The sequence below is a fragment of the Xiphophorus hellerii genome, chromosome 11 (genome assembly GCF_003331165.1).
Source record: "Xiphophorus hellerii strain 12219 chromosome 11, Xiphophorus_hellerii-4.1, whole genome shotgun sequence".
In the NCBI taxonomy this organism is placed as follows: Eukaryota; Metazoa; Chordata; class Actinopteri; order Cyprinodontiformes; family Poeciliidae; genus Xiphophorus; species Xiphophorus hellerii.
In genome coordinates, this window is record NC_045682.1 from 19,979,975 (window position 1) to 20,007,753 (window position 27,779).

A 27,779-nucleotide genomic window follows, 5' to 3' on the forward strand; every position below is an offset into this window, starting at 1 on the left:
GCCCAACATCCCCTTATAAGTGTGTGGTATCTGTATTGGTCATTGAAGTGACTTAACTTTCTTGCAATCTACTAACCGGAGTGGTTTAAGGAAAACTGTCAATGTTAGCTTATCCAGTAGTGCTAAGATAGTTTCTATTGTGCATATTAAAGGGGAAGTATTATGTAATATTGACTTTTTTGACTTCTACATTATGTTATAATGTTATTCCATCATCAAAAACACACCTGGAGTGTTGCCTTGATCCTTTCATGCATTCAGCTGTGAAAAATGCCTGGACATGTCGCTGCCTTTGAGGACAAATCTCTTCCTCGGAGCTGCAGTTTCCAAGTTTCCAAGCATCCGCTTCAAAGAACAACCCTCCCTCAGTGACTCCCACACTCAGCTCCTGTAGACTAGCCAGCAGAAATTGCCAAACACCTGGTGGAACTGCGCATCTGCTGAACTGCGCTACTTCTTTTAAGAAGCTACTGGTGCAGTGCTGGTAAAAATGTTGTTAAAGGGTTAATAGAGGAGTGATGACTTCCTGAAGGCGGAGTTTCAGAAAGAGAAGGAGACAGAGGCTCAATTTCAAGATGTTAAATTACAAAGTCAAATTTCTTTTAAGTTATATTTGACATATATAGCATTTTCATAACAACTGAAGGTACAATGGCTACTTGATGGTGTTATAAAATTATACGATGTGGCTGGGAAACACATAATACTGCCCCTTTAAAGTATATTTAATGTTTGAACTATTCAAATAGAAGCATTTTTGTGGGGATTTCAAATGTTTGCAGAGCTTAGCTCTTTGAGAGTGGATACTGGACATCCACTGCATTTGCTTTGCACTATATACATTCAACTTATGTGAAGTAATAATAAAAGTAAAATTAAGAACAGCATATTTGAGCTAATGTTTTTTTTTTTTTAAAGGACAATTTGCTTGCCAGAGATGATGTGTTTTGATTGCAGAAATGCTGAACATCGATTGCTTTCATCTGCTTCAATCTCCAGTTTTTGTCCGTGTCGTCATGACAGCCGAACAGACAGCCGCGATGGAGTCTGAAGTATGTCCCTGCAGTCAGATCTCAGAGAAACACAAAATACGGCCTTTCTAATATTCCCCCTGCAGACTTATCTGTGCCACATTTCCATCAGTTTCTATTTCCCCGAGAGCTCACACCTCTGTGACGGAGAGAAAAAGTGGTTTGAACGTCCCCGTCGACCAATCTCCAATTTTTATTTTTATTTTTTTTCCCCCTGCCACATCACCAACCAATGTACGGGATTCGCCATTTTGCAGGAGTACCTATCTTCCTCTTCCAATGAACACTCCCCAGTTTGTTTTTGCTCTGCAAAGAGTGTCAGGGAGAGCACATTACCGCTATTCCTGTAACACAAATAGAGCCCTCTTTCCCTAAACTGGAAGCACTTGTCTATCATATTACCACATGAGCCTCACACACAGCTTGACCCAGTGTTAAGTGTCCGCGCTAAATTTCATTGCCTCCATCTCCTGGAAGGCCTGCCAATATACTGGCAGTGAATTCCTGGAGGAAAATAAATGGCAATAAAAAAGAGAAATGATAGCCCCTGCAAGCCGATAGGAGAGGAGTTTTTTTTTTCACTGACGCCTTTTTTCCATACCGCTCTTTATCGAGGCAGTCCGGTCAGCGTTGGGAGCTGTGATTTTGGCACGCCATCGGGCCTCTTTAGTTGGCTTGGAGTTTAAAAGCCAATGTGGAAGGAACTACACCGAAGCCTATATGGGAAGAGCTGGGGATTCATATAATTAATAGAATGCAGATTTTCTCTGCACGGTTATACGTTGATGAGCGCTCAGCTGGGGCAGCCATAAGTGTGATCACTCTCAGCTTTTGGCGCCCTTCTGGGAAGACGTCATGTAACAATATCCGGTTGGTCTAGTTTTTTTCCTGGCCCACACTGGGAACGTTGGGAAATGTCACCCGGGGAATTAGCGGCATGTAAAGTGGGCTGCAAGGTTATTTTACTGCCACGCTGGGCTACTATAACAAGTTGTTCGGATATGATCTGAGAGAGTAGAAGTCCCCCACTGCTCTTATATTCTCCCCCCATCCCACCACCACACATTTTTTTCCTCTCCACCTGCTCAGTTCATTATTAAATCAGGGAATTGTCCCCATAACTCAATCCACTCCACTACTACATTATATGACCATTTGTGAGGAGGGTGATTGCGACGCGGGGCGCAGGATGGATGTTAAAAGCATATTGATTTGTCTGTAATGTCGTCATAGATCAGAGATTTATGGCGATGTATAAATGCAGCCGCAAGCTTTAGTAGCCTCCAGCCTGGGGTTGGAGGAAATGGAGTCCTTAGTATGACTGATGAGATAAAGACAGTGCTCTCAACTGCGTTTACCCCCCTCTCCCTCTTCCCACCCTCATGAGTCTCCATTTCCCCAAAGCCTCCTGCTTTTCAGGATGCTCTCACCCCGTAGCTGTGGGTCTGCTCCTCATTGGGTCCATATCTGTGGCTCCAAATTCCAGTACAGCCCTCGTGAGAGCCTCTTCATTGGCTTGACAAGGGTTGAAGTGGGTGCATGTTAGCAAGTCGTCACTCGTAAAACGTTTAACGTTTATGTGCTAGCTCGACGCAGCACATCGCATACAGAGGCTGCAGAATTAAACAAAATGGAGGTTTGCTTTCTCACATGTGTAGAGTTAAAAACTCTTGATTTGTCATTCTACAGGATGCTAAAAGGTTATTGTTTGAATTTTGTGCAACTTTCTGTTGAGTTGACAAGATGCGGAGAAATGCACTAGCTTTTATAGGAATGTCTAAGAACAGCATATATGCACATTATATTACCATTATTTAACTATAAGAGGAACAGAAGTGATGTCACACCACGTGTGTGAGAGAACAGTTGCTGCAAAACAAGGTTTTACTGCAGGGGTCTCAAACTCCAGTCCTCGAGGGCCGCAGTCCTGCAACTTTTAGATGTGCCTCTGCTGCACCACACCTGAATAGAATAATTAGGTCATTAGCAAGGCTCTGGAGAACTGATCTACACAAGGAGGAGGTAATTAAGCCATTTCATTCCAGTGTTTTGTAACTGTGGCACATCTAAAAACTGTAGGACAGCGGCCCTTGAGGACTGGAGTTTGAGACCCCTGTTTTACTGTTACTTTGAAAGGCTAGTGTAGCTGTTAGCAATTAGCATAGTTGCATTACCAAAACAGCAAACCCATGCATATTGCCTATCTTTGTTAAATTTCCAAAGCTGTGCCAACATTCCCAAGTCCAGCATAGGTCATGACAGGAGGTCATAAAATGTGCTCTGTTTTAGCTCAACAGACTGAAACAAAGCAGCTTTGCTGACCCTGTTCAGCCTTCCTGTTATCTGCTGAGGGTTTTTGCTTTCACTCACACAGTGAGAAAATCTCTATTTGAAGGCACTGAGCGCACATTCCATTTTCACAAAATGTAAACCAAAAAGGGAGTGGTATCCAATTCTAATGGTTGTAGAATTTCTCTTTTGTCTTTGGTAATAAGACCCTGAGCCATTTTTCCCGCCAGCACTACACTTGTGCGTTTGTTTTGGTTATTTTTACCCACATTTATTGTGATTGCCAAAAAAGAAAATTCACATTAAATGTGAATTTATTTTTGGCATTATGGGAAATTTGATCTGTCATCATGATAAATTTCACAATTTATAATGTAAAAAATGTAAATAAAAAAAAAAAGTTTGACAGTATGAAATGTAAATGTTTCTCAAGAACTATGAATGATGTGTCATGCAGTCACAGCCATACAGTTGCCTAAACAATGAGTAATAAATAGTTTTTCTTTTAATCAATCTTTATCACAATAATAACACAAAATATCGCAATAAAATGTCCATATCGCCCACTCCTAGGGCTAGTACCAATACCCCAGGCTAAGAGCAGGTCCTAAGTCTTTTAAATTGACATTTTGACTCTGATAGCAGCCCATGTGACATCCATGGTTCAAGTACAGAGATGAAACAAGCTAAATTGGGGTTATAATCACAATTGGAGCTCTGTGACCTCTTTGCCGCACTAAGGGAACAGCAAACAAATCTGTAACAGTGCGAGCGAAGCACTGATGCTCACTGACAGGCTGTGAGCGAGGGTGGCAGAAAGGGTTATGGGTGACAAGAGCGTCAGGCGGGGCGCCTGTCTGTGGAAGTTAAAGCAGCTGGGCCTTGGGGGCCCACGGAGGGAGGGGCAAAGTGCAGGGTCATCATTGGGCCATGCTGTTAGGCTCACCCACGCAGCCACTGTCAGAAAGATGACATAGGGCCCAATGTCAACCCCTGTGCAGGCCCTGACTGTCCCATGGCTCCCATTTTCACATTAGTCTTGTCAGATAAGGCCGGCTGTGAGATAAACAGGCCCAGCAGTTTCCAACTGCTGTTGTCAACCAGCCTAAGGTGGTGTTGGTGGATGAGGCTCACTGTGAGGCTGATGTGATGTGGAGGCTGGCAGGGACATAATTAGCAAAGCTTAATGCGGTCCTAATGTTTCGCATTGCTCTGTCCTCAGGCCGAGGGAGAACATCTGCAGAAAGTCGAAAGAAATTCTTTAAGTTCGTTTTTAACCGTTCGCTCATTAAGCTCTCATTCGCTGGTGTGCAAGACCTCTGAAGACGGCATGAGGGAAAATAGTCATGGTGTGGTGTGGTAGAAGCTGAGGGGATCTGACAGTTCTGCTGGAAACACAATTTATTAGCAGCAGCAGAGCTTCAGCAGTGGATTATCTATAAAACTTTCATGGTTCTCCCTTAGTGGCAAGCAGCCATAAAACTTCCCAAATGAGGGACTTGTTAATTTACTTGTTAGAGCAAATTAAAAATTTATAAGCGCTTTTAGGTAAATGAGATCCTCTTTCATTGCTGCCCTAGTGGGGATTCTTCCTGCCAGATCCTGCGAGGACAGGTTAGCTGTTGTGAAAGCCGCAGAAGAACAATAAAAGCCGTTAAATTGTTCCAGGTTTTATTACCGCCGAGCTCCGCAGCTGCTGTTGCGCGTAACTAAGGGAAACCAGGAGCTGATGGCAGCAGAATCCCACTGAGGAGAGTAGAAAACTGAGGCCAGTTCTCTCCCCCCTTTTTTTTTCTCTGTGGGATGAAGGCGAGAGGCGGAGGAGGGGTAGGGCGGGGTATCCGCTGTAGATTGGTTGTGTACGACTCCATTTAAAAAGGCCTTTGTGGTTCGAAATGTTAGCAGGCCTACTTTTGTGCTTGATTGCATTGGGGCTGTAGTGCAGCCCTTGAGAATAGGTCAATACACTTGTAAAATTCCACTATGGCAATGGTGAGCACTTTTCAGTAAGTGAGAAAATAATTGACTCCACATGCTCAGGAATATGTTGTAATAGCTGTTTTACAGCACCTCTCAAGGTAACGCTGCTAAATTAGATATTTCATTTTGCCTTTCGTCTCAGAACATACAACGGTGATCATTTGGGACGAACATTATTGCCTTTTTTGACTTTTGTTTTACTCGCAATGCAACAATATGGCTGAAAAACTTAGCACGATATTTAAGCGTTTCACATCAGTTTAGCGATTACTATTGATATTGATAATTATTGAATTTTTTGTTGTTTTTATAAATATCTGAAATACTGCTAAGCTGATGGTGCGTCATTTCCTGTTTTATCCACAGTTTCACCATTGTTTATTTTTAAGCAGCGATGAGGCACGGTGGCAAAACCTAAAACTGCTGCTGCCAAGTTACTCAATAGGTTGTCGCTAGGTAACCAGTGAGTGAGTGAGTTAGTTGATGCCACCCATCTTGCTTAGCTGGCCGTGAGAGGTTGAGTAGCTAAAGCCTTTGCTCTGCCTACATCTCTCAGAATGGTGTGCGGTTAAATATCAGAGTTCAGTGAATATTCTATTAAATATTGAATATTCTATCAGATGTGTTATGTATCGATATTGATCATGTGTGTATCGTGATATATATTATTGATTTATTGTCCAGCCCTACTATGGATGTGTATTTTTTATGACATGTTGTTTTGTTTATATGTGAACACTGTGCAGGTCTGTGTGTCTGTAATGCTTGCGTGTCAAGATCAAGTACTGATAGGATTTTACATGTAGCCATAATAATATTGCTTTCGTGCTGTGTGTACATATAGTAGCACATTTTATTCTGATAGGAAAGGCCCGCTGATGGGCAAGGAGCTGTCATCTTATCTTTGTATAGGCTGAGTGAATATAAGAGTGCATGGGTGAATCAACAGCAGTTCGTAGGAGAGGAACTGTCCGTCCTCTGATATGTCATAGGAAAACCATTATATAGCAGTATAGTGGATTTGATGTAAAGTTTTAGTACCTTAAATGTAATTTTTTTTTTGTATGTGTATTACTTGATGTTCCTCAGCAATCCTGAAAAAATGTGTTTTAGTGATCCTTCGTGGGCTTTAATATCTGAAAACTTAAGCTTATCTTAACTTAAATTACTTAAAGGTGTAGTATTATGTAAAACTGACTTTTTTGGTCTTTACAGTTTGTTATAATAGTATTCCTTCATCAAAAACATACCTGAATTGATTCTTTCATGCATGTTTGGGAAACCCTTTAGTCTCTCATGGCAACCATTTAGCTGTGCAAAATGCCTGGGTGGACCTACTGCTGCCTTCAAGGCGCAGCTCCCACTCGGAGCTGCAGTTTCTCAGCTTCAGAGCTTCCGCCCTTACAGAGCAGCCCTCCCTTGTGGCTCTCTGACTCAGCTCCTTCAGACTAGCCAGCAGCAATTAGCAAACACCTGGTGGAAATAGGGATCTGCTGAGCTCATTATACAAGTTTTAGAAAGCGCAGGAGTTTTTAAAAAGACAGAGGACCAATTTGAAGGCATTAAATTATGAATTATTTTAAGTCATATTTCTTATACAGCCTTTTTATAACAGCTGAAGATTGTGATTGTGCTATTATTGTTTTTCTGCAATTACACAGGGGTTATATTTATTTATTCATTTACTTAAGTGATGCTAACCAGATCTAAATATGATAACTAGATATTGGATTGACAAAACTACAAGGCATTATGGGCTTGTAGTCACAACTTGTGAGGTTGTAGTCACGACTACAACCTGTGAGGTTGTCATGACTACAACCTCAGAGGTTGCATCTTTAAAAGTAAAATTGCACCCACAAATAGGTCTGTTTTCAGCTCAGCTGTGCCTGAGTATAAATGACATTATTAGCTCTTTTCAGCATCAGTGAGGTGTTTTAAATGATAAATGTCAATATGTTGAGGCATGTTCATTTAGGCCATAAAATACTTTTAGCAGATAAGAAGGTTGTTAAATTCAGACAGTTTTAAAACTTGGAACGCTGTGAAAAATGTGAAATCAGGCAAAAAGTATTTATATTTCTTTTCTTATTTCTTCTTATATTATACTGCAGCACTTAATGAGAAACTGGAGACACGTAGAGTCATAATTTTTAGGTCTAACCTTGACAAATCCAATGACTACAAATCAGCTACTTGAATCTTCAAGAAAATATTACCAGAATATTTTCCGTTATCATTTTTTGGCCTAGTCAGTGTATCTGCTTGAAATATTTAACTTTGTTAGATGGATAGATGAATTACAACTGGAAATTTACCATGCACTTAATAGTAAATTAAACACATTATTGTATTTAATTAGTATAAATTAAACTATTATTTTCAACTGTATTATTTCTAATTTCATCTAATAAGAATACACAAAGTTTCTTATTAGTTTTTGCATTTAAAGTTTCCCTTTAAATGCAATAACCTACTACTTGATTTCCTTTGCAGTACTTCTTGTGCACAGCGTCCCTACACACATCTGATCTCTCCACCATAATTTACCTCGGTGAAGTGCACTGGTGTTCATTACAGAAGGTTTAAAACTGAAACTAAGTTTAAAAGGCTGTAAAAAGTATGCCTTCCATGCTGTTTCAAGTGGGAGTGATCAAATGATCCCAGATCAGGTCACAGAGACGGTCCCCCAAGGCCCCACATGGGGGTTTCTCATTTAGATTTATCACCAGGCAGCAGGTCATTAAATTTCAGCTTCCCCGTTTGATCGTACTGACCAGCACCATTCCCTCCATTTGCTTAAGACATCCATTAATCACACCGTAAAAAGAAATGAATCCATCAGCTGAAGTTAAAAAAAAAGAGAGAGAGAGAACAGATGAAGGAGGGGGGGGGACACACGCACACAATTCTCTGAAGTAATTTAAAGGAGCTCAGGGGGAAATTAAAGGGAACAAGCTGGGGGATACGTTTTCAAATAGCTGTGTAATCAGGTCCTGAGCTATGTAATAGCCCCGAAAGATGAGCCGCTCTTTATTGGAATGTCTTTATTAGACATGTTCTTCAGACATTACATACAGCTGAATAAATGTGAGATTTCTGATTTCATGGACTCCTTTCCCACTGATAAACCAAGACACAGATGGTGTGATTATGTGGTTTTTCTGCAGCAGAGCCTAGTTTGATTCCACATTGATTAATAAAACACAAATGTCTATATCGCTCCCTTCCCCTCTCCACCCCCACATTTACTTGATTATATGTTTTATAAGCCTAGCACATATGAGTTCAGTTCCTGGCAGAGAATATTTGATGGAACAGTCGGTAGCAGCTTTTCTTTGTCTGCGCGCATTCATAAATGCATGAGTGTGCTGGCGCGCACTACTCATTGTTGTCAACAGGGACACCGGTTGGTTAATAAATATTATAGGTCAATGTGTTTTGATGAAGGAGCCTGAGACTGGGGGCGCAGGCAGCATCCCTCGTGCTTTCTTCACGGATCAGTTCATAGGCCAGGCTGGATGAGATATGTTCCCGTTTTTCCCTTTGGACAAAATGGCATTTACACCCCTGTCGCACTATTTGTCTGCCTGTCCTTTCATTGACGTTGTAAGGCATGTTGTCTTAGTAAAATAACTCTCTTGCACATTACTACACGTCCGACATTGTCGCATACACAAGTGGATCACCACATAAGTGATATTTGTGAAGTCGTGACAAAAATTCACCTCAGCACACACTACCCTACCCTGATAAAAAACCAGCCCCTTGTTCTACGCTTTGCTTCGTACGGAAGTTCTGGACTCTCGGCTTTTGAGAAACGAATGCCTCCTGAAGGTGTGGACTCTGATGAGGTAATTGCTAACGCTTACCTGTGACGTATGTAATGCGACAGTTTGACACTATGAAGCTTACCGGAAATTGCTTGCACTGTAAACAACCATCGCCCTCTGCAAAGAGAGAAGTGCTGAGCTGAACAAGATGGCTATTGGGGTTAATTCAGTATTTTGAAGCATGACCGACATAGACTGAACAACTTTGTTCATTTCTTCTGTTGCCATTACTAAAACTATAGGTAGACTACAATTTATTGGAGCAATAAATGCCAGTCGTAGGAGTTTGCCCTTTAATCAGTGGGTTGCCGCTTTGAGGCTCCGCCCCGTCAATGTCTGTCTTTGTGTCAAAAAGACAGACTATTTAAGTGTTGCTATATTGTAACACAAGACACTCAAATAGAGGATTAAAATGTCAATTTCCATCAATCAGCTGTTCCTGAAATAGAGAAAAACAGTTGAGATGGAGATGTCACTACAAAAGTAATAGTGTTCCCCTTCATGACAGTAGAATGATCAGAATATCACAGCCTTGATCTCAACAGACATGCACTATTCACTTCAGAATCACATCATAGGGATACACATACTTAAAGCTCGTTAAGATTTTATCCTCTACAATATCAGAAAAAGGGAAAGTGTGAAGCAGTTTTACAAGTACAAAGATAACCTGTTTTTGGTTGAATGTCTTGTATTGAAGCTACTTAGTGCTTCTGAAGCTCAGAACAATGCTTGACCTCCCTCTCTGCATGGACTCTTTTGTCTTAAAGCGCGCCTTCCAAGCTTTTTGCACCATGTGGACGCATGATCACAAGCCTTCTCAAACTTTCACACACATTAAAATGGGCCCGTCAGGCATTCCCAGTGCTGAGATTCTCTTATCACATTCGACACTCTGGTGAATCCACCAGTCCTCTACCCATCATGCAGTTCTCCCAAGGAATGGGATTCCTTTCACACCACTAATGGCTACAGAAAAGGGAACATTTTCATTTTAATTATCTGCTCAGCTCAAGGGTTCCTTTGGTATTCCCCTGCCTCGTGCCCTTTCATCATGTTAAATTATTGCTGATACCTGGAAGGAGACTAGTGAAGGAGAGGTGAAAACACACATCGGTCCAAACGCACTCACTCTACTGCTTTGGTCGTTTTGTGACGGAAAGGGAGGTTCTACTGATCCGTGTGAGTAGCATTGCACTCTAGATTCCCAATATTAGAGTGCTTTGCAATGCAATTTATATCCGTTGAACCTATTTACATTTACAGCCACAAACCAGGAATTTATCTAATAAACCAATACTGAGTGGTGCTTGTTTGTAAAGTGGACGGAAAGTAATATAGTTCACAACACTTCTTACAAATAAAAATCTGGAAAACTCTGGCTGTCATTGGGATTTATCCCCATTTAGTTCTATACCGCTAAATAAAATCCAATGTAATTGCCTCCAAATGTCACCTACTTGGTTAAAGGAACCCGTCTGAGTGCAATTTAATCTCATAAGCTATGAGGAGAAGAAGGGGGTCTGGTCAGATAAGACCTAAACTGAACTTTTTTGGCCCACATGCCAATATTTGTGATATAGAACTAACACTGTACATCACCCTGTACATCACTGTCAAACATGGTGGTGCCAACATCATGCTGTGGGGATGCTTTTATTCTTTAGGCACAAGAATCAGAGTCAACAGAAGATGAAAAGTAGGAAATACAGGAGGATAATACATTAGAGCCTGCAGCACACAAAGCATGTTCATGGTAACTAAAAAGGTCCAGTCAAAGTAGTCCACACTTAACGGCAATTAAAAATGCATGGTGAAATTTGTATTTTGGTGTTTACAGAAGCTCTCCATGCATTTTGACTGAGATTGGGCTATTTTGTAAAGGAGAAGGGCAAAAACTTCAGCCTCCAGATATGCAAATGAAAGGTGATTGGAGACAGTTTGTCAATAATGGTTGACAAACTGACAACCATTATTCACTACTTCCTGTTTGCAAATTACATAAAATGTCAATAAAACTTATATCAGTTTGTAGTTTAACATGAAACGTTTGTAGTTGTGGAAAAGCTCAGAGGTATCCCTAACAACATTCAATAAATTATAAAATACATCCCAATGAATTTTGTTTTTCAACTTAAAAGTGCCTTTTCAAAATAAGTTATTAAACCTACTTTTCATAAAGCCCACATTTCTGTTTTTCTAAAAAAGAAACAACTTATATTGAGTCTATATTATATTCTAATTTTAAATGTCATATTTTCATTGACTATAAGTGGAAGATGATCATAGTTCACAGAAATAAAGGCTTTCAAACATCCTTCTGTGTGTAGTTTATATAAAGTGTTTCACTTGGGTGATGCACATTATATGGATTTTAGCACCATATTATTTAGCAAATAATATGTAAATTTATTTTACATATTATGTAAAAAAAATTATTGAAAGAATATTGTTTTCAATTATTTCAAATATTATTTTAATTTATTGACTGAGTCTGTAGATTTTGAAAGGCATTATAAGTGGTAAAACATTTGTTAACTGCTGTCTCAAAATGCAGGCATTTTCTGTCCTTTGTACTAAAGCCAACTCGAGAACCAGGAATTTGGCTCGTCTTTAAGAAGCAGCGTGGCCATCAGTTGTAGTCCAGTCCCCACGTCCTCCTGCTGAACCCTGCACTCCCAAGAGTTCGCCGTCGTTCCTCAGACTGTGTGAGGCCGCAGACGCTGCCAGATTGGCCGGTCCTTCCCTTTTTTTTAAAAAATTCCCTTCTCATCATTCAGCCACATCTCGAACAGCGTGCGACAATGATGGCACTCGCCGGGCTCCTGCTGCCTCAGCATGTGGTGTCTGCTCGGGAAGGAGAGTGGCTCCGTTTGAAGGTTCCAGAGGGTCTTTGTCCCCGTTCCCTTTTCCGTGGGCCGAGAAGAGTCGCATACTGAGAGATCAGATGGCGTCAATCGTTGGCAAGCGCGGCGACGTCTACTGAACAGGCTCAGGAAACATGACAGATTTACGGAGACAGCGCTGCAGATCCTGCCAGTTCTCCCATATTCATGAGCTGACTTCTGTGGGACGTCTTGCTGAGCCAGAGCTGTGCATGTAGATAATTCAGAATGCAATATTAACAGTTTTAACCCTTGATTGCCTTGTGTGTTTTTGTTTTTTGTCTTTGTAGCTGAAACCTGGGCAGAACAACGGGAAGGACAGCGACAGTGAGAGTGCGAGCGGCGAGTCCAAGCCTTCCATCAGGAGCAGCTCCAGAGACAGACTGACAGATGTGAGTACCTGAGCCGACACGCTGCCAAAAAATCACAACCTCACTCGTACGTAAGCATGTACGACGGATGTGTATGTGGATCAAAGAAAAAAATAAATAATGTGGCCATGGAGGAGTTCATTTCTCTAGATTAATTTCACATAGGGCTGGACAATAAATAACAATACATATCGTGATGCAGGGTTTCCTTCAGAAAGCCTGGTGGTGAGGGCGGAAAGGCAGTCATCCAGAGGCCCATTGTGTTTTTGATTTAAAACATGTTTAATGTTGGCAGGAAATTTAAAAATATGCCTAATAATTGTTATTTGAAGACATTATTAACAATACCTTAACACAAACTATGAGAAAGGCAAACATTGAAAAGCACAATTAAAGTAAATATCAATTTTTTACACTTAAGTTGTTTCATTATAAAGAAAGTGTCCAAAATTTTTTACTCTTTTAACCATGACTTTGTCACTTTATTCACTGAAGTTGTTAGCATGTTGACCGTTAAAGACAGGAAATGGCAAAAGAAGAAAGAGAAAAAAAACTAACAATGTTTTGTAATGGGAAAACCCTGGCGATAGATGGGCGATAATAGATAAAACGTCTGATAGAATATACAATATTCAACATAAAGAATATTTCCAGAACTGCATAGAAATCTGGGAAATGTAGGCAGAGGAAAGGCTTTTACCACTCAGCCACTCACAGCAAGCTAAACAAGACTGGTGACCTCAGCTAACTCAATATCTGGTTACCTAGCAACAACCTGTTGAGTAACTTGCGCAGCAGCAGTTTCAGGTTTCGCCACCGTCCTGCATGGCTGCTTAAAAATAAAGAACAGGTGAAGAGAAAACTGAATAAAACAGAAAAGACCATTCCACCAGTTTGGCAGTATTTCAAATATTAAACAAAAAAAACAACAAACAATTGATGTCAGCAATTATTGAAATCGACTGATTTCAATAACTTATTACTGACATTGTGATAAGTTTTTCAGCCATACCTGTCCAGCCCTAATGTCACATATTTAAAAGAAGAAAATCTCCTATTCTCTAAAATGTCCAAAAGTTGTGAATTTTCAAGAAGAAAAATACATTTTCCATTTTCAAAGACACATCTGCAATATTTAAACTATTACACTGGGGGAAAAAACCCTCTTAAATTAAAACTTTTAAATGAATTAGGAAAAGAAACTGTATGTCAAGTGGGTTTTTTTTGTTTGTTTTTTTAACACTAAGTTAAAAAATAAATAAATAAATAAAAGCCACAAGTTTTCTAGTGCGCATCTTGATATGTTCCACAGTGTAAGTGGAACATTCTGGGCTCTTTTCTTGCATCAGAACAACATCTTCTGGGTCCAGAGAGATGTACTGCAGGAAGAATCACAATCATGCAAATCTCTGGCTTTACAATATCTTTGAATACCTTAAATGCATTACTTTAAATATGAAAATTTTACCATTTTTTCTCAAATTTTTGAGTTTTCAACATTTCAGCAGTTACTTTCTTGTACATAGGTGAAATTATTCTAAAAAAAGTTTCGACGTAAACATATTCCTGCGTAGCCACATTATTAGATTTGTTTTATCTACAATAAATTCTGAATTAAAATAGCTTAGAAGCTACATGTTCCTGTAAAAACAGCAACACATATTTATTCTAAAATGTAGGTTTGTTTTTGTTTTTTTTGCCAATTTTTTTCCTCACTCCATGAGACAACACATCAGCCTGAACATAATCAACAGTAATAGGAAGACGGCTGTTACAAATTCTGCTACACTTTTATAAAACTGTAAAATCTGTTGCCGTTCTCCCATGTTGCACAGAAAAGAAGGTAAGTTGTATCTTTTTCATCACTCACTGGAAATGGTACAATTGTGTAACAAAGCCATCATATTTTTCACATTTCTATCCTGGGAAAAGGGATTTCTGGTTACGATACGACCACGAGATCCGATGTATATATACAGAACATTTTTTAGTTGTGGTTCTTGTGAGACCAGATCATCATTTCATACAAAAAGGTTGAAGACTCTTGGTGATGTTTCTTCCTTGTTTGCACCATGTATATATGTTCTTGTATGTATTTATTATGTAAAACAGCTCTAACCAGCCTGAATCCCAGACTCTCTCCTACCTCTTTGATGCTGGCTGACAGGCTGCATAAGCAGAGCGCTGAAAACATGGCAAAATCCAGCTGCTGGAGCTTCATCAACAAATCTAACAGTAGATTCTGCTGCAGCATTTCCTGTTTCAGGAATAGCACACTGAATCCAGATAGAGTAAAACATGAATTACCTTATTCGATTTTTGTCTCTATTGAGAGCTGTTAGTTTACCCACACTTTGTACGTTTTTATTAGAGAAACTGACTTTTTTTCCCCTTTATTTTGTAGGAAAATCCACCAGTTTATGTTGCAATGAAACCATCTAAGATCATAGTTTATCAATTAAAATGCAGTGAAAGCTTGAGTAATGGATATTTTTCTAATTTGTTTTTTCAACTATTGAAATCTTTTTAAGTGTTTGGTAGAATTACCTTTCAAACTCTGACTTTAGTTTCCTTCCACAAACTTTTCACAATAGTTTTTTGGCCCGTTCCTCTCTCTGAAACACATTTTATGCTCTTCCCCACAAACTCCTTAAGTGGTGGCCACTCCAAAACATTTACCTCGGTGACCTCAACCACTTCTGATATTTTGGATCATTGTCAGTTTGTACCCAAGCTTTAACTTTGTGGCTGATCTCTTGGGATGTTCTTTTTTTATTTTTCTATTTTCCTCCAAATTAATTTCTGTTTATGAGTGGATTTGAAAACCGTAATCTGGCTTTTTTTTTCCATTTCACTTTTGAAGTTATGGCATCTTCCTTACTGAATGGCCTTTCAGCCTCTAGGCTGTGGTTTTACTGTAGATAATAACACCCTTATACCAGCGTTGGCCAACATCTTCACAATGCGATTATATTGTTATCTAGGATTTCCCAAGTTATTACATCAGTGATCTTAATGGATGAATTTTAAGAAGTTTATTAGAAAAATCTTCTAAAGCATCAGTAAATATATATATTTTTTAATCCTAACTGAAAACAGAAAAGTTCAGTCAGGTTTAATGTCAGACAAGAGAAACAGGTTTTTTGCTTTTTATTAGGGGTATATAAATGACTGATTTCAACTTTATAGCACAAAAGCAAACGTATATCCATGAATTCCTTATGAATATGCAGAAGGGTAACAATGCGGAGAATAGAGCAGCTGTGTGTCCCTACACCAGATTCTGAGATTTAAGGCCAGCGGACTCCTGGGACTTTGGGAGCTGGCCTTCTGTCTCTACTCCTCAATTTGCGTGGAAAACACAGCGAAGAGATCAGATATCTGGCCATAATTAAAGCTGCCAGTCGGGAAGCGAGCTTGTCTTTGAGGAAGACATGGCCGAACAACTGAAGCAAAACGGATTCTGCGTGTAGCTTTACAGTGCTTGACTGGGCATGAAATGAAATAAGTAATTTGATGTTGACAACAGAAATTGAAATGATACTTGCTGATTTTTGTGGCGATGGTGCAGCTGCATTCCAATACGAGTCGAGCGTAAAGCATATCTTTTGCAGAATGCTCGTAATAATCTGAGCCTGAGAATGATGAAGCATTTACTGTCAGTTCTATGTAACTGAAAACTTCTTCAGCCAGAATTATTATCACTGCTTTTCCTCTGTGAACATGTTGATGTAATTTAGTTTAATACAGTACATAATTTGTTCTCCTACAAATATTAGAGATTGGTTACAGCGATTAATAATATTGATAACTAGATTTTTAGGAGGCAGCATTTAGCTTTAATTTGCTCTGAGTTGATGCTAGCTCTATAGATTATATCCAGATATATTTCAACTGGTTAAACATTAATGTTTTCATCCTGTTCTGTTTTCCTCTCAGTCTCTGGTTACCTTCATGTTAATATTCAATAAATTACTTCACTTCAAATCACATCTTAAAAGGAACAGGCTGGCAAAGGGACTAGCAAAAACAATTAGCTTACTATAGCTGACATGGTCATGTTTTACATGATATATGTTGAGATACATTCACTGACCCTTGACAAATAAATACGTAAAATGAGATGAAATATGTATACAATGATGCAATACCTTTCAGTACTACTTTTTCACACTTTTTTATATTACAACTACAAACCATAGTTTGTCATGTCACACACGTCTTTCTTTTTTCCCCCTAAATCACTTTTACCTAATCTGACATCTACTCCACTCTGGAGACTCAGGAGAAAGGAGGAGTTTCTTTCTGGTTTCCTCTTCTTCCTCTGGTCAAGACACCCCACATGAGAATGGCCAAGCCTTCAGACGAGCTGCTGAAAGCCGCTTGGGATGTAGAAAGACTTTTAGACCCGCATGTCACTTTAGACAGTCTGACTGTATGAGGCTTCGGCTCCGGTCCCTACAGGTTTTTTGAACAAGTCTCCTCCAGCCATGCTGTAAAAACCCACTTAACACATCACAAGAGGTGCAAGCCGGTGCATTTGAGCAGCGCTCTGTTCCCATGGCTTATAGGAGAACATGGTAAAATCTGAAAAATGATCAAATCTTCCTGCTGCGCAGAAGAACTGCTCCATTTCTTTCATGTATTATGGTGGTTTGCAAAAGGATTCACAATCTTAACTTGCTTACATTTTGTCATATTTGCGTCAATTTAGTTCACGCGAGAAAACAGCACAAACTTTTGAAGTGGAACAACATCATACATAACTCTTCACTTTAAAAAAAATAATTAAAAATCTGGAAAGTACGGCATGCATTTCTTTTAGCGCAACCGGCCTGTGTCCTACAAATTAGTGGTGGGACTCGGTTAAAATTTTAGTTAGTTGCAGAGTGTGTTATTAATTAACTGCAATTATTTGGATTGTAATCTTAAACTAAATGTCGACAAAATAAGCAACATTTTCAATTCAAACATTTTTTTCTGTTAAATGATCGACTAAATAGACTAAATAGCTCAACAACAAATATATGCATTGTTTTTTATTTTATTTAGGTTATTCAACGATCAGATTGATGTAAAGTGCTGCTATACCCATTTAGCTTTAAATTGTTTCATGTACTACTAATGATTCATGGAACTTCTTTGAGAAAATGTAGACTGTGGACGCTACGGCAGGTTTAGAATTGAGATGCTATTCATGCTGGAGTGTTGCCTTAATTCTTTTATGCATCTTTCTGAAATCCTTTAGTTTCCCGTGGCCACTATTCAGCTGTGCTAAATGCCTGAGTGGTGTTGGCGCCGCCTTTAAGGCATAGCTACTCCTTGGGGCTGCACTTTCCAAGCTTCTGCCTCACAGATCACCCCTCCCTCAGCTCCTTCAGACTAGCCAGCAGTAATTAGCAAACACTTGGTGGAACAGTGCGTCTGTTGAACTGATATGTGCTGCATCTTCGTGTAATGCTGGTAAAAACTTTGTTACTGGACTAGTAGAAGAGGGCTGTTATGATGACGTCCTGAAGGCAGAATTTCCAAAAGAGCAAGAGACAAAGACCCAATTTCAAAGCATTTAATTATGAAGTCAAACTTCTTCTAAGGCATATTTGATGTAAACAGCATTTTTATGACAACTGAAAGTAACATATTTACTTGATTGTGCTTTAAAATGGCACTATATGTTAAATTCTATGTAATTAGTTAAATGAAATTAACACGTTAGAGTCTGGGCCCCAATATAAGTATAACTATGACACAATATCAAACCTGAAAGGACACACATCTAATCTGAGTGGAGAAGCAGTAGAACCACCCATGGTATCACTGGAGGAGCTGCAGAGATCCACAACTCGGGTACCAGAAACTAAAGTGCTCCACAATTTTTCTTTTCTGTACAAGAATGGCAAGTATAGAAATAAAGCAATTTAAAAAATCTAGTTTAAAATAGTTGGTACGACTTATGTACCAACCATGGATAACTACAAGTTTTTGCCAAACCCCCCCCCCCTGACTTTATTAGCTACTAGAAAAAAAACCAAGTAGCTAATAGCTAGCAAAACGCTAGTAGCTATTAAGGGGCAGAAAAGGAAATGTACTTATTCTACTAAAAAAAAAAAAACCAACTCACAATGCATTTGTTACATTAATGTAATTCTGCAGCAGAGGGGAGCTCCCATGCAGCCAGAAAACAAAGAGGAAACATCAAAGTCACTCGTTAGTAATGGGGATAGATGTGACACAGGAGCCGTCTGTGACCCACACTGTTCGTTAGACCAACAGTCCGCTAATGGCATTTGCTCGCAGGACTCCCCTCCTCCTCACCGTCTGACTGGACTCCAACGAAGCAGATGAAGTGAGTTTGCTGACCTGGCATTGGCTAGCGGCGGGGAGACGGGGGCCAGAGGAGGTCAGTGCCTGGCAGACCCCTCCTCTCGCCTTCCCCTCCTCTCTCCGTCCTGCCAGCTCATTAAGGCCTACAAATGGCACATCAGCTCGCCAGTGTTTGCCTCAACCCCAGACCCCAGCTAAATTGGCAGGCTTAGCTGTATTTGCTAGCAGCTCAGGGTTCCCTTTTGGATTTGTTTGAAGCCGACATGGCAGAAATCCCCCTCACCCCCACCCTCGCACTCCCGTCACCCCACCCCTTCAGTCGGGGTGGCAGGCATTCAGGCAGTCCTGAGCAGAGGGAGTCTGCTGGATCGGGGAGGGCATGGAGCTCTGGATGAATCACTCCCGTTTAGTCTCTGCGGCAAGGGGTGAAATGCCATCATTACCCGGCTGCCTATCAAATAAATTGGCAATTACGGGCCTGGGATTGCAAGTAAACAGCATGTTACTCTCTTTTTTTTTTTTTCTCTCCCCCGCTCCCCACCCAAGGCTCTTGATGAGAGGCGGGTGCAATAGAGAGAAGCTCTGCAGTGCTGGGTCAGAGCCCGCCAGTTTGTGTTATCCAACCTGATGAGAGGCGCAAGAGGCAAGCTATAATGAATTCACCCCCGTATATCAGTGGCCATTTTTATTTTGAGCCAAAGCTTCCTGTCGGAGCCTGCTTCAGCTGGGCTCCCGAGTAAATTCTGCCTGATATATTGAGTCAGAGGCAATGTTGTCCCAAACACGTTTTTACACAGTCAAAACCAGGTATTTGAGAACGCTGCATAAAAAGACGCAGTGTTTTTCTTTGACTAAGATGAATCAGGCAAAAATGTTTTCTGTTTGTGTTGGTTGGTGAACAAAATTGTTTTTCAAAATGTGAGAATAAAAACGGAGAGATTTTGTTTTTACTTCAAATTTTTGAAGATTACCTACTTTTGGTAGTATTTTGTAAAATTGCCGTTTAAACTATATTTACACAAAATCAACAGATCCCCAGAACTTATGACTTGTGAGGGTTGGGGGTTTTTTTCGCAAAAATGATCAAAAACATTGGGTTTAAGCGACTGCAACTCTCTCCTGCAGGTGGCAGTATTTTTTACTGCGACTACACTGCTACTGTTTCAGCTTTAAATGACATCAAGTCATAACCCGTGATTGATATGGCGAGTAATAAAAATGGAGCTATTTAAGTACTTGAAAGAATAAATATGTTAGTGTCCAATTTGTTTCTTTTTTTCTTCAATATGTAGATTTTGAAGGTGGTTTAATGAAGAATTTTTGGGACATCCTTGCAAATATTTGTAAAATCACACTAATTTTGTTACAAAAAAATCATTAAAGCTGTTGCAAAATCGTGGAGGGACTGATTGGAATTTATTCTAGAAACTTCTTACAATAGTTTGCTGGAATTTTTACTCATTCCTCCCAAGAGAACCGATGTAACTGAGTTAGATTTATAGGCCATCAGGACTTATCGGCAGCCTCCAAAACACATACTTTGTCGTCCTTTAGCCATTTTGTGGCCAATTTTCACTTATGCTGTGGATCAATATCCATCCTTAAACCTCTTGGCTGATGTCATCAGATATGTTGTTTCAATATTTTCACAATGTCATTTTGTGAACCACAATAGTCTCACTTACAGCAAAACACCCCATAGCATGCCGCTGTCACCACCGTACTTCACAGTTGAGATGGTGTTGGAAATGTATTCCTATTTTTGCAGTAAGACCGACTTTCTTCGTGAATAGCCTCATCCACAAGATATTTTTTCTTTCCTTATCTAGGGTGAAATCACATATTTTGCACCATAAGCCCTTCTTCTCTAGAACACAGAATCCTACTATGATGTTCCCATAGTGTTTATATTTCCTGTAATTGTTTGAACAGATGAACGTGACACTATAAGGCATCTGGAAATTATACCCAGACTTGGGGGGGTAAGGGGGGACAAGTTATTTTCTGTGTTAAACCAGAAAGCAGTGTGCTTGAGGTGTTGTCTTGTATTACTTCCACATGTGTGTCTCCAGTTAGCTCAAACATTGTGAATGCATAGTAATCTTGGTGAATGTAAACTTTGGGATTTGATAAAAGTGCAATTTGTCATTAGTCTGTAATTTTGCAAATACAAATAATGAGCTTAAACAGTGGAGGCTTAGTTGGATTTAGCAGTGAGGTAGGTAACCATCCGTATCCAACCATATGTGGTGTGAACCGCCCTGCCATAAGGTTGAAGAAAGACTGTTATACTAGCAGGAAGTCCAAACGGTTTTGTGTTCCAGACTGAAATCTAAAGTTTTCCTGAAATCTAACCTTGTGTGTCCTGGATTCCCTCAGACGGTATATATTTTCCCCCCATTGAATGTTGTTTTGTAATAAAACATCTGGAAGTGATATTGTTAAAAAGTCAAGCACACACAGTCTCCCAGGCTCTTTGAAGTGGTTACAGCCCAAACATAGCTTGAGTCTCTCTTACGGCTTGTAAAACTGAACTCTGTTATTACTGGCTTTCTGATGAAAACACGATGGCCCACTCGGAATCCTGTGTGCATGTGGTAAAAACCCTTTCCAATACTCAAATTGCAACTTTTGGAAAACTGACTAATGTCATAATGTGCACTCGTTTTTTTATGAATACCGTCATTATGATTCGATTTTCTGGCCCATACCAGTTTACGCCAAGCATTATGTCCTTGACCTTAAAGCGTTGTGTGTTCCCATAAGCTCCTCGCACGATCTGAATCTCACCGTCCAAGAGAACCGCTCGTGTAAAATGTCGCCACTGCTGGTGTCCATCCCACCTCCTCAGTACATTCTCCAATTATTTCCTGACACTCTCATGTAAATGAGGTCACAGTTCCCCTACATGTCCAGATATGCTGTCCAATTTGTTCCGACACCAAACGTGTAATTGCTTGCATCAATTATCTGTCTTTCTCTCTCTGCCTCTCGATAATTTGAAATATTTCTTATTAGAGACAAGCATTTAGATATGGAAGTAGGAATGCTGTACCTATAATTAGCTCATTATCACGGGACTCTCTGAGGCCTCAGCGTATGCGTCTCCATGCGGTGAAATGAGCGGCAGATGTGTTACTTGATGCGTTTTTGTTTTTTTTTCTATTTTAATGGGTTTTTAAAACATCCAGGACGAAGCTCGGCACAATCACTTGTGTATTTCACGTATTTGGAAGAAATTAAACATTAAATGAGTCAGTGCTCTGAGTTTCATGTCGGACTTTTAGTAAAGTTAGCTAACCCGATTGTGGTTTTCTGACTGATAGCCGATTGCCAATCATTAAAAAGTATTGCATTATTGTTAAAAAAAAGTGTTTTCATATAATATTCTGAAAAGTGTGGCTTACATTTCTATTCAACTCTGCCCCTGAATGAGTCACCTGTAGAACCACATTTTGGTTTAATTACAAATACAGCTGCAAGTCATTTTAAATCTCTCATAGATCGGCACAGCTAGAGACTGAAACTGTCAACCCAAACTCAGATTGCATCAAGAGCGTCAGCTAGCAGAAGTTTTCATGTTTGGCATCAGATTCTCAGTTGTATTTATGTCTGGACTTTGACTGGACCTTTCTTACAAAATTTTGAGTGGAAGCTGGTCTTTTGCAGCTTCTAAAAGGCTTTCTTCAACTGGATTTCTTTGAAACATGACTTTCTTCTTAACGCTGACATAAGGGTCAGATTTGTGTTCTTTCAACATATTCACCTATCTGAACTGTGAATCTCAGTTGTTCCTCCAGAGTCACCATAAGCCTCTTGACTGATTAATACTCTCATTGGCCAGTCTGCTAGATTAGGTGGTGGGCTAGTTTTATACTTGATCATTAATGCCCAGTTCACATGGCAGAATTTTTGTCCTGATTTCCCCTCCACCATCAATATTGAGGACAGCCGTATTGTTGGGATGGCTTTTAAGATAATCTTAGGGGATATTCCTGCCGTATGTGGTGCATTAAGAGTGATCTGGTCCGGTCAGAAGAACATGGGGACCTCTCGGATCTAAAATCTTGGATATTCTTGACCTATGACTTAATATAGTTTGTGCGGATTTCCCCAACGACAAATTAAAATTCAACCGGTGGAATGTGAGGTGTAGCCAGTCAGAATGTGACTGCCATGGCACACCAGAAAGTCCTTTGTATCGTTTGCTTCTTCAATAAATATGGTCCACAAAATAGTTTTACAAGTCATTAATGCAGATATTTTTAACAGCGTACCTTTTCCATAAAACCCCCCCCCCAGAATTCTCGCCACTGTAACCTTTCTCTTTATTTCCCTGATTCCTTTCAGCCGCTACACGTACAGTACAGCCAGCATCCTGAAGGATCCAGGCATGAGACCACTTGACTTACCCCCCCCCCCCCCCACACACACACCTACATCAGCTTGATGAATAGGCTGTCTCCCAGGAAGTGGCCAGACATGCTTATTACCGTCTCTGACACGCCAAATCAAGTCCTCTTCTCTTCTCTTTGTCTTCTTTATCGTTCCTTCCCATTTTCTTTCTCACTGCCTGCAGCTTACATGTCATGAGCAGAATATGACACTTTGTGACACGGCAGTCGGACAAAATTCCACTTTGCCTCCATCGCCCTGCCAGCACCCAACAACCGAAGGTCCATCAGGGACCCATGAGAGGTCCCGCTGGATATCTTGTCTCTGTGAATGCCGGGGGCGCTAACCAGTCTCTATATTCTCAAGAGGTCAGCTTAGTTTTCAGTAACTCTGTCTCCATTTCTAATGTCTGCAAATCTTTGTCAATATTCTGGTCATGTCGCAAAAACACAATTTCGCAATTGGGGTATTTCCATTAAATAAGAAATGAAATTAAAATCACAAGTTAATAAGCTTGTTCACGAAACAAGTCATTAAAAATCATGGCAGAGATGGATGTAACTAGTTAGATGAGAAATATTCATATTTCAGCCACGGTGCTGTCGCTCATCATCTATCAGAGGAGTCGTCGGCGTTTACATGTGTGCCATTTTAGGAAAATTGTAGTCTGCAATTTTTAGAAAACAGCTATGGATTCAACTCTTTCAAATGACACAGCTTTTTCAGTTTTTTTTTTTGTTTTTTTTTTACATAAATTCTACAGTAAAACGCCAGCAGCTTTGTTTGCCAGAATCCCACCGTAAAATTACAAGTATTTTTCTTTCAAGGTTACAAGGCATCGTCATTGTTGAAATTAAGGCTAAATATGCTGCTGGAGTCAATATTTTATTGTAAAATAAAATGTTTTAACTTATAAAAAAAAGTTTTTCCTTAAAATGATCTTCAAAACCACTCATAAAATGAATGTATGAACATAAAATGTACTAATTAATGTTTTTACCAAGTAATTTCTTTATGGCAACTTCACATCAAATCAAAAGTTTTAAATTGCTGTATAGTTTATGGATTATTCTTATCACAATTTTACTGTTTATTACTGTTAATTATACAGATATTTTTTTTAATGTGCGATGCCGTGAGAGCTCTGGTGGAGCCAACTGCAAAATGTCTGAAAAAACAAACCATCCTCCTACTACTACTTCCTGTCTTCTTCATTGTTTTTGCCAGTAGTAATATCCGGCTTTTGATCACGTGATTTGCGAAATACATGTCTCAGTACGGTTGAAAAAGCATCTCATTGTAGCTCAAAATGTTTTGCGAAAAGTTAGAATTTTTTTGACAGTGGTGTATTTCCGTTAAGCAAAATTATTTCCATAAATTTCAATTTACTCAATTTTATGGTTAATGGAAACGCAGCAACTTCATCTCCAGAAGATGAAAATCAATTGAAAGAGGAAGGGACTCTCTTACCTGATCGCTCTTGACCACGGTTGCTGTTAAATCACCAACAAGTAGATTGATCAGTGCCATCACTGGGTCGCTGCGCCACTGATATCTCTGTATTCCTGCTGACGCAGCAAGAAAACGCGGGTTTTAATTGTTGAAACCGATACAGAGGGCCTGTCGGTGTGGCTTAGAATCGTTGGCTGATCCCGACTGAATTTAGCCCCTTGCTGCTGCGGATGAGAAATCTATTCTCATGGAAGATTAATGGACTGGAGAAGTGGTGTTGAATGTCATTGTTGAAGGTTGAAAGTATCGAGCGCCCGAATCCTATCCATATGTTTTCAGGAATGACATAAATAGGCTCAGCCGGAATCCATTTTGACTTATCAAGCTTAAACCACTGCCAGAGCCATGTGACACTTGCCAAGTATTCGGGCTCTGAGGCTTCCAATAACAAATCCTATTCCATATAATTTCCACTCAAATTGGCTATGGTTATGCACCATCACCTTTTTTTTTTTTCTTCTCGCTTTTGTAATGCGCCCCACTCTCAGATGCTTATTACTTCCGCATTCTCTGTAACCCGAACCTAAAGCCCGCATTTTTGATGTCATGCCACGTTTTGGCGAGGGAGCCTCTCCTCTCTTTTGTTCCAGGCTTTTCAGCATGGAGGCTGTTCCGGTGGGGTAAGTTGAATAAGTGGAGCCCGAAGGAATCTCTACAAAGGTCTCACTCTGATTGGATGCATAGAGAGCCCAAGGAGAGAGAACCGGTTGCCATAGCAATAAGAGCAATGTGGGAACAGGCTGCATGAAGAAGAAGGGGAAATGCTTGTTTCTTTTGTGATAGGAGGTCTCCATAAACTGACTTTCTCTTTATGAATAGATTCCTGTCGTTATGAGCGTAAATATATGAAGGGCCTTTTCATGCTCGTAAACTAAAGCCATGCAGAAGTGTTTTTATGAGCCACTATACTGTGATAAGTGTACTAATAACCAAATTGCTGACTGAAAAACTCAAATTAGTAAGAAGAGTGTGTGGCATTAACATTGATCCTGGCTGATTCAAATAAAAGTAGCCATTGTTAAGCATGGTCATTCATGCCTGGTTTGCCAGTGAATACCACAGTGCATTTTGGGTACTTGGTGGCCCTTTATAGGTGGTGATCATCACAAGAAAAGGGAGAGAATGTGACAGAGAAAAGAGGGAAAAAGAATGGAAAATGGACAGAAAACTTAGAATTCCTTTTCCCAGAACTGTCATTTAACCCAGCGATGTACATTTCCAAGGATTTCCACTCCATAACAGCCGCTGAACAGTTCAGCCGTCTCAGCAGGGGCTTTGAAAGCCATGCATTTGCAGAAATAAAACTATCAACAATGATTGCGTCCCACCAGCCACACTTCATATCTTGCAGAGAGCAGAAAGTCTACGAAAAGATGAAACTCTAACAATCTTTGACAGAAATCTTGTGTACATGTGCTTTAGCACTTCCACTTAGCAGCAGAAACAGAGTTTCTTAGGCCCCGTTTACAACGGTAATGTCTTTTTTTCTAAAATGGCAAAGATTTTAACCATTTGTGTCACACATCTACAGAAAAACAATGTTTTCAGGAATCCAAAAAGATTTTTGTATGTTCCTGTGCTAGACAATATGACTGAAAAACATATGATGACACAGATGTATCTTATCACATGATATTAATAATTATTAACTACTTTCTTGTTTTAAATATCTGAAATGCTGCCAAACTGGTGGTGGTCTTGTTTTATACACAGTTTTCACTCCATGCTGTTGTTTCCTAACTTTAAGCAGTTATGAGTCACAGTGGTGAAACCTGAAACTGCCAATGCACAAGTTACTCAACCGGTTGTTACTAGGTAACCAGAGAGCGAGTGAGTTAGTTAATGCCACCAACCTTGCTTCTTAGCTCGCCAGGAGAGGTTGAGCGACTAAAATCTTTATTTTGCCTACATCCCCCAGAATGCTGTGGGGCTCTGGATCAGAGGTCTGTGAAATTATTGAAAATTCTATTGGATATACTATGTGTTTGTATTGATCACGTCTGTTGGTATATATATTGTTATTGATTTATTGCCGAGCCATGTGTTGCAGATTGAAAATGAATCCCTCATGTATATAAGTGGGGAGATAAAACACTAATATATTAACCCAACTTCTTACATGAGATATGACCCCAAAGGCGCCATGCGCATCATACATGGCGCATCATACATAATGGGGGTTTACGTGTTCGTCTTGTGGTTTAGTAGTTTGATATGGAAAAGAAGTGTGACTCCATCGTCACTCCATGCAAGAGACTCCAATCACACTGTATTGTTCTCCAAGGGCCAAGATATATTTCGCTGAACGTATTAATGATTATTAAGGTATATTTGGTGTTGAACTAATAAAATAAGCATTTACAAACGTTTGTAGAGGAGTTCTCAAGTATTGTTTAATTTCAGCTATTCATGAACGGTTATAGTCCCCAAATAATCAAATCAAAACAGGGTCTTTCTCATGAACTGTTTCACTACTGTGTTTCTGCCTTGTGCTTCAGCAAAGGAAGATACAGAAATGGCACGTGCATGATTTGATCACCAGCTAGACTAGGCCGACACAGACATTTTGGACTCCATCTATACAGCACATACACTCCACCGCTACCCAATTTACCTAAGCGATGGAAACTTTGCAGCACTGAGACAATGATGATGGAACTCAGTACGCTGAAGGTAAGTGTTATACTGCTTCGTGATCAAAATATGAACTACAATGGTGATTAATACTATGAGAACTGGTAGCTGAGATTAGTTGCTTTATTGTTGCAACCGCTACCATTAGTCTAATCGATTTACCATGTGCCGTGTAGAAAGTGTCATCCCAAAGATGCCTTAATGGCATAGTCAAATTCCGCTTTCATCTTTCTGTTAAGCCCAACTTTAAATTTGAGGAGGAGATGTGAAACAGTAGACGGTAACTCAGAGAGCCATGTCACACTGAGAACAAAGAAATAATCCTGCACAATTTGAGATCATTTTGTTAATGTTCACAAAAGCTTTCAGAACATGTCAGACGTTTCCGTCTTTTTTCCTTTTTTTCCGGAGCTCTGTCCGGCGCAGCTGGTTGGACGGCCGTCAAGAATTGGATCTGCACCGTTTTTATTTCAAAAACCAGAGCAATCCTCCCGAACCACAAAGCAACAGCACCAAGGATAAATG

At 39.9% G+C, this 27,779-nt stretch overlaps 1 protein-coding gene and 1 long non-coding RNA gene across 16 annotated transcripts in view; one reads left to right on the forward strand and one right to left on the reverse strand.

Moving 5' to 3' along the window:
- auts2a (activator of transcription and developmental regulator AUTS2 a) overlaps positions 1–27,779 on the forward strand; it is a 353,173-nt gene that overhangs the window by 133,225 nt on the left and 192,169 nt on the right. For all 15 annotated transcript variants that reach the window (XM_032575811.1, XM_032575810.1, XM_032575817.1 and 12 more), the window contains one exon: positions 12,309–12,410. In XM_032575811.1, coding sequence (XP_032431702.1) covers positions 12,309–12,410 — 102 coding nt within the window. The remainder of the gene's footprint in view (positions 1–12,308; positions 12,411–27,779) is intronic.
- Positions 5,703–26,604, reverse strand: LOC116728061 (uncharacterized). Its single transcript, XR_004340936.1, has 3 exons — positions 26,423–26,604; positions 14,121–14,126; positions 5,703–5,737 (listed from the first exon to the last, which is right to left on the reverse strand). It is a non-coding gene; the product is annotated as an uncharacterized LOC116728061 (long non-coding RNA).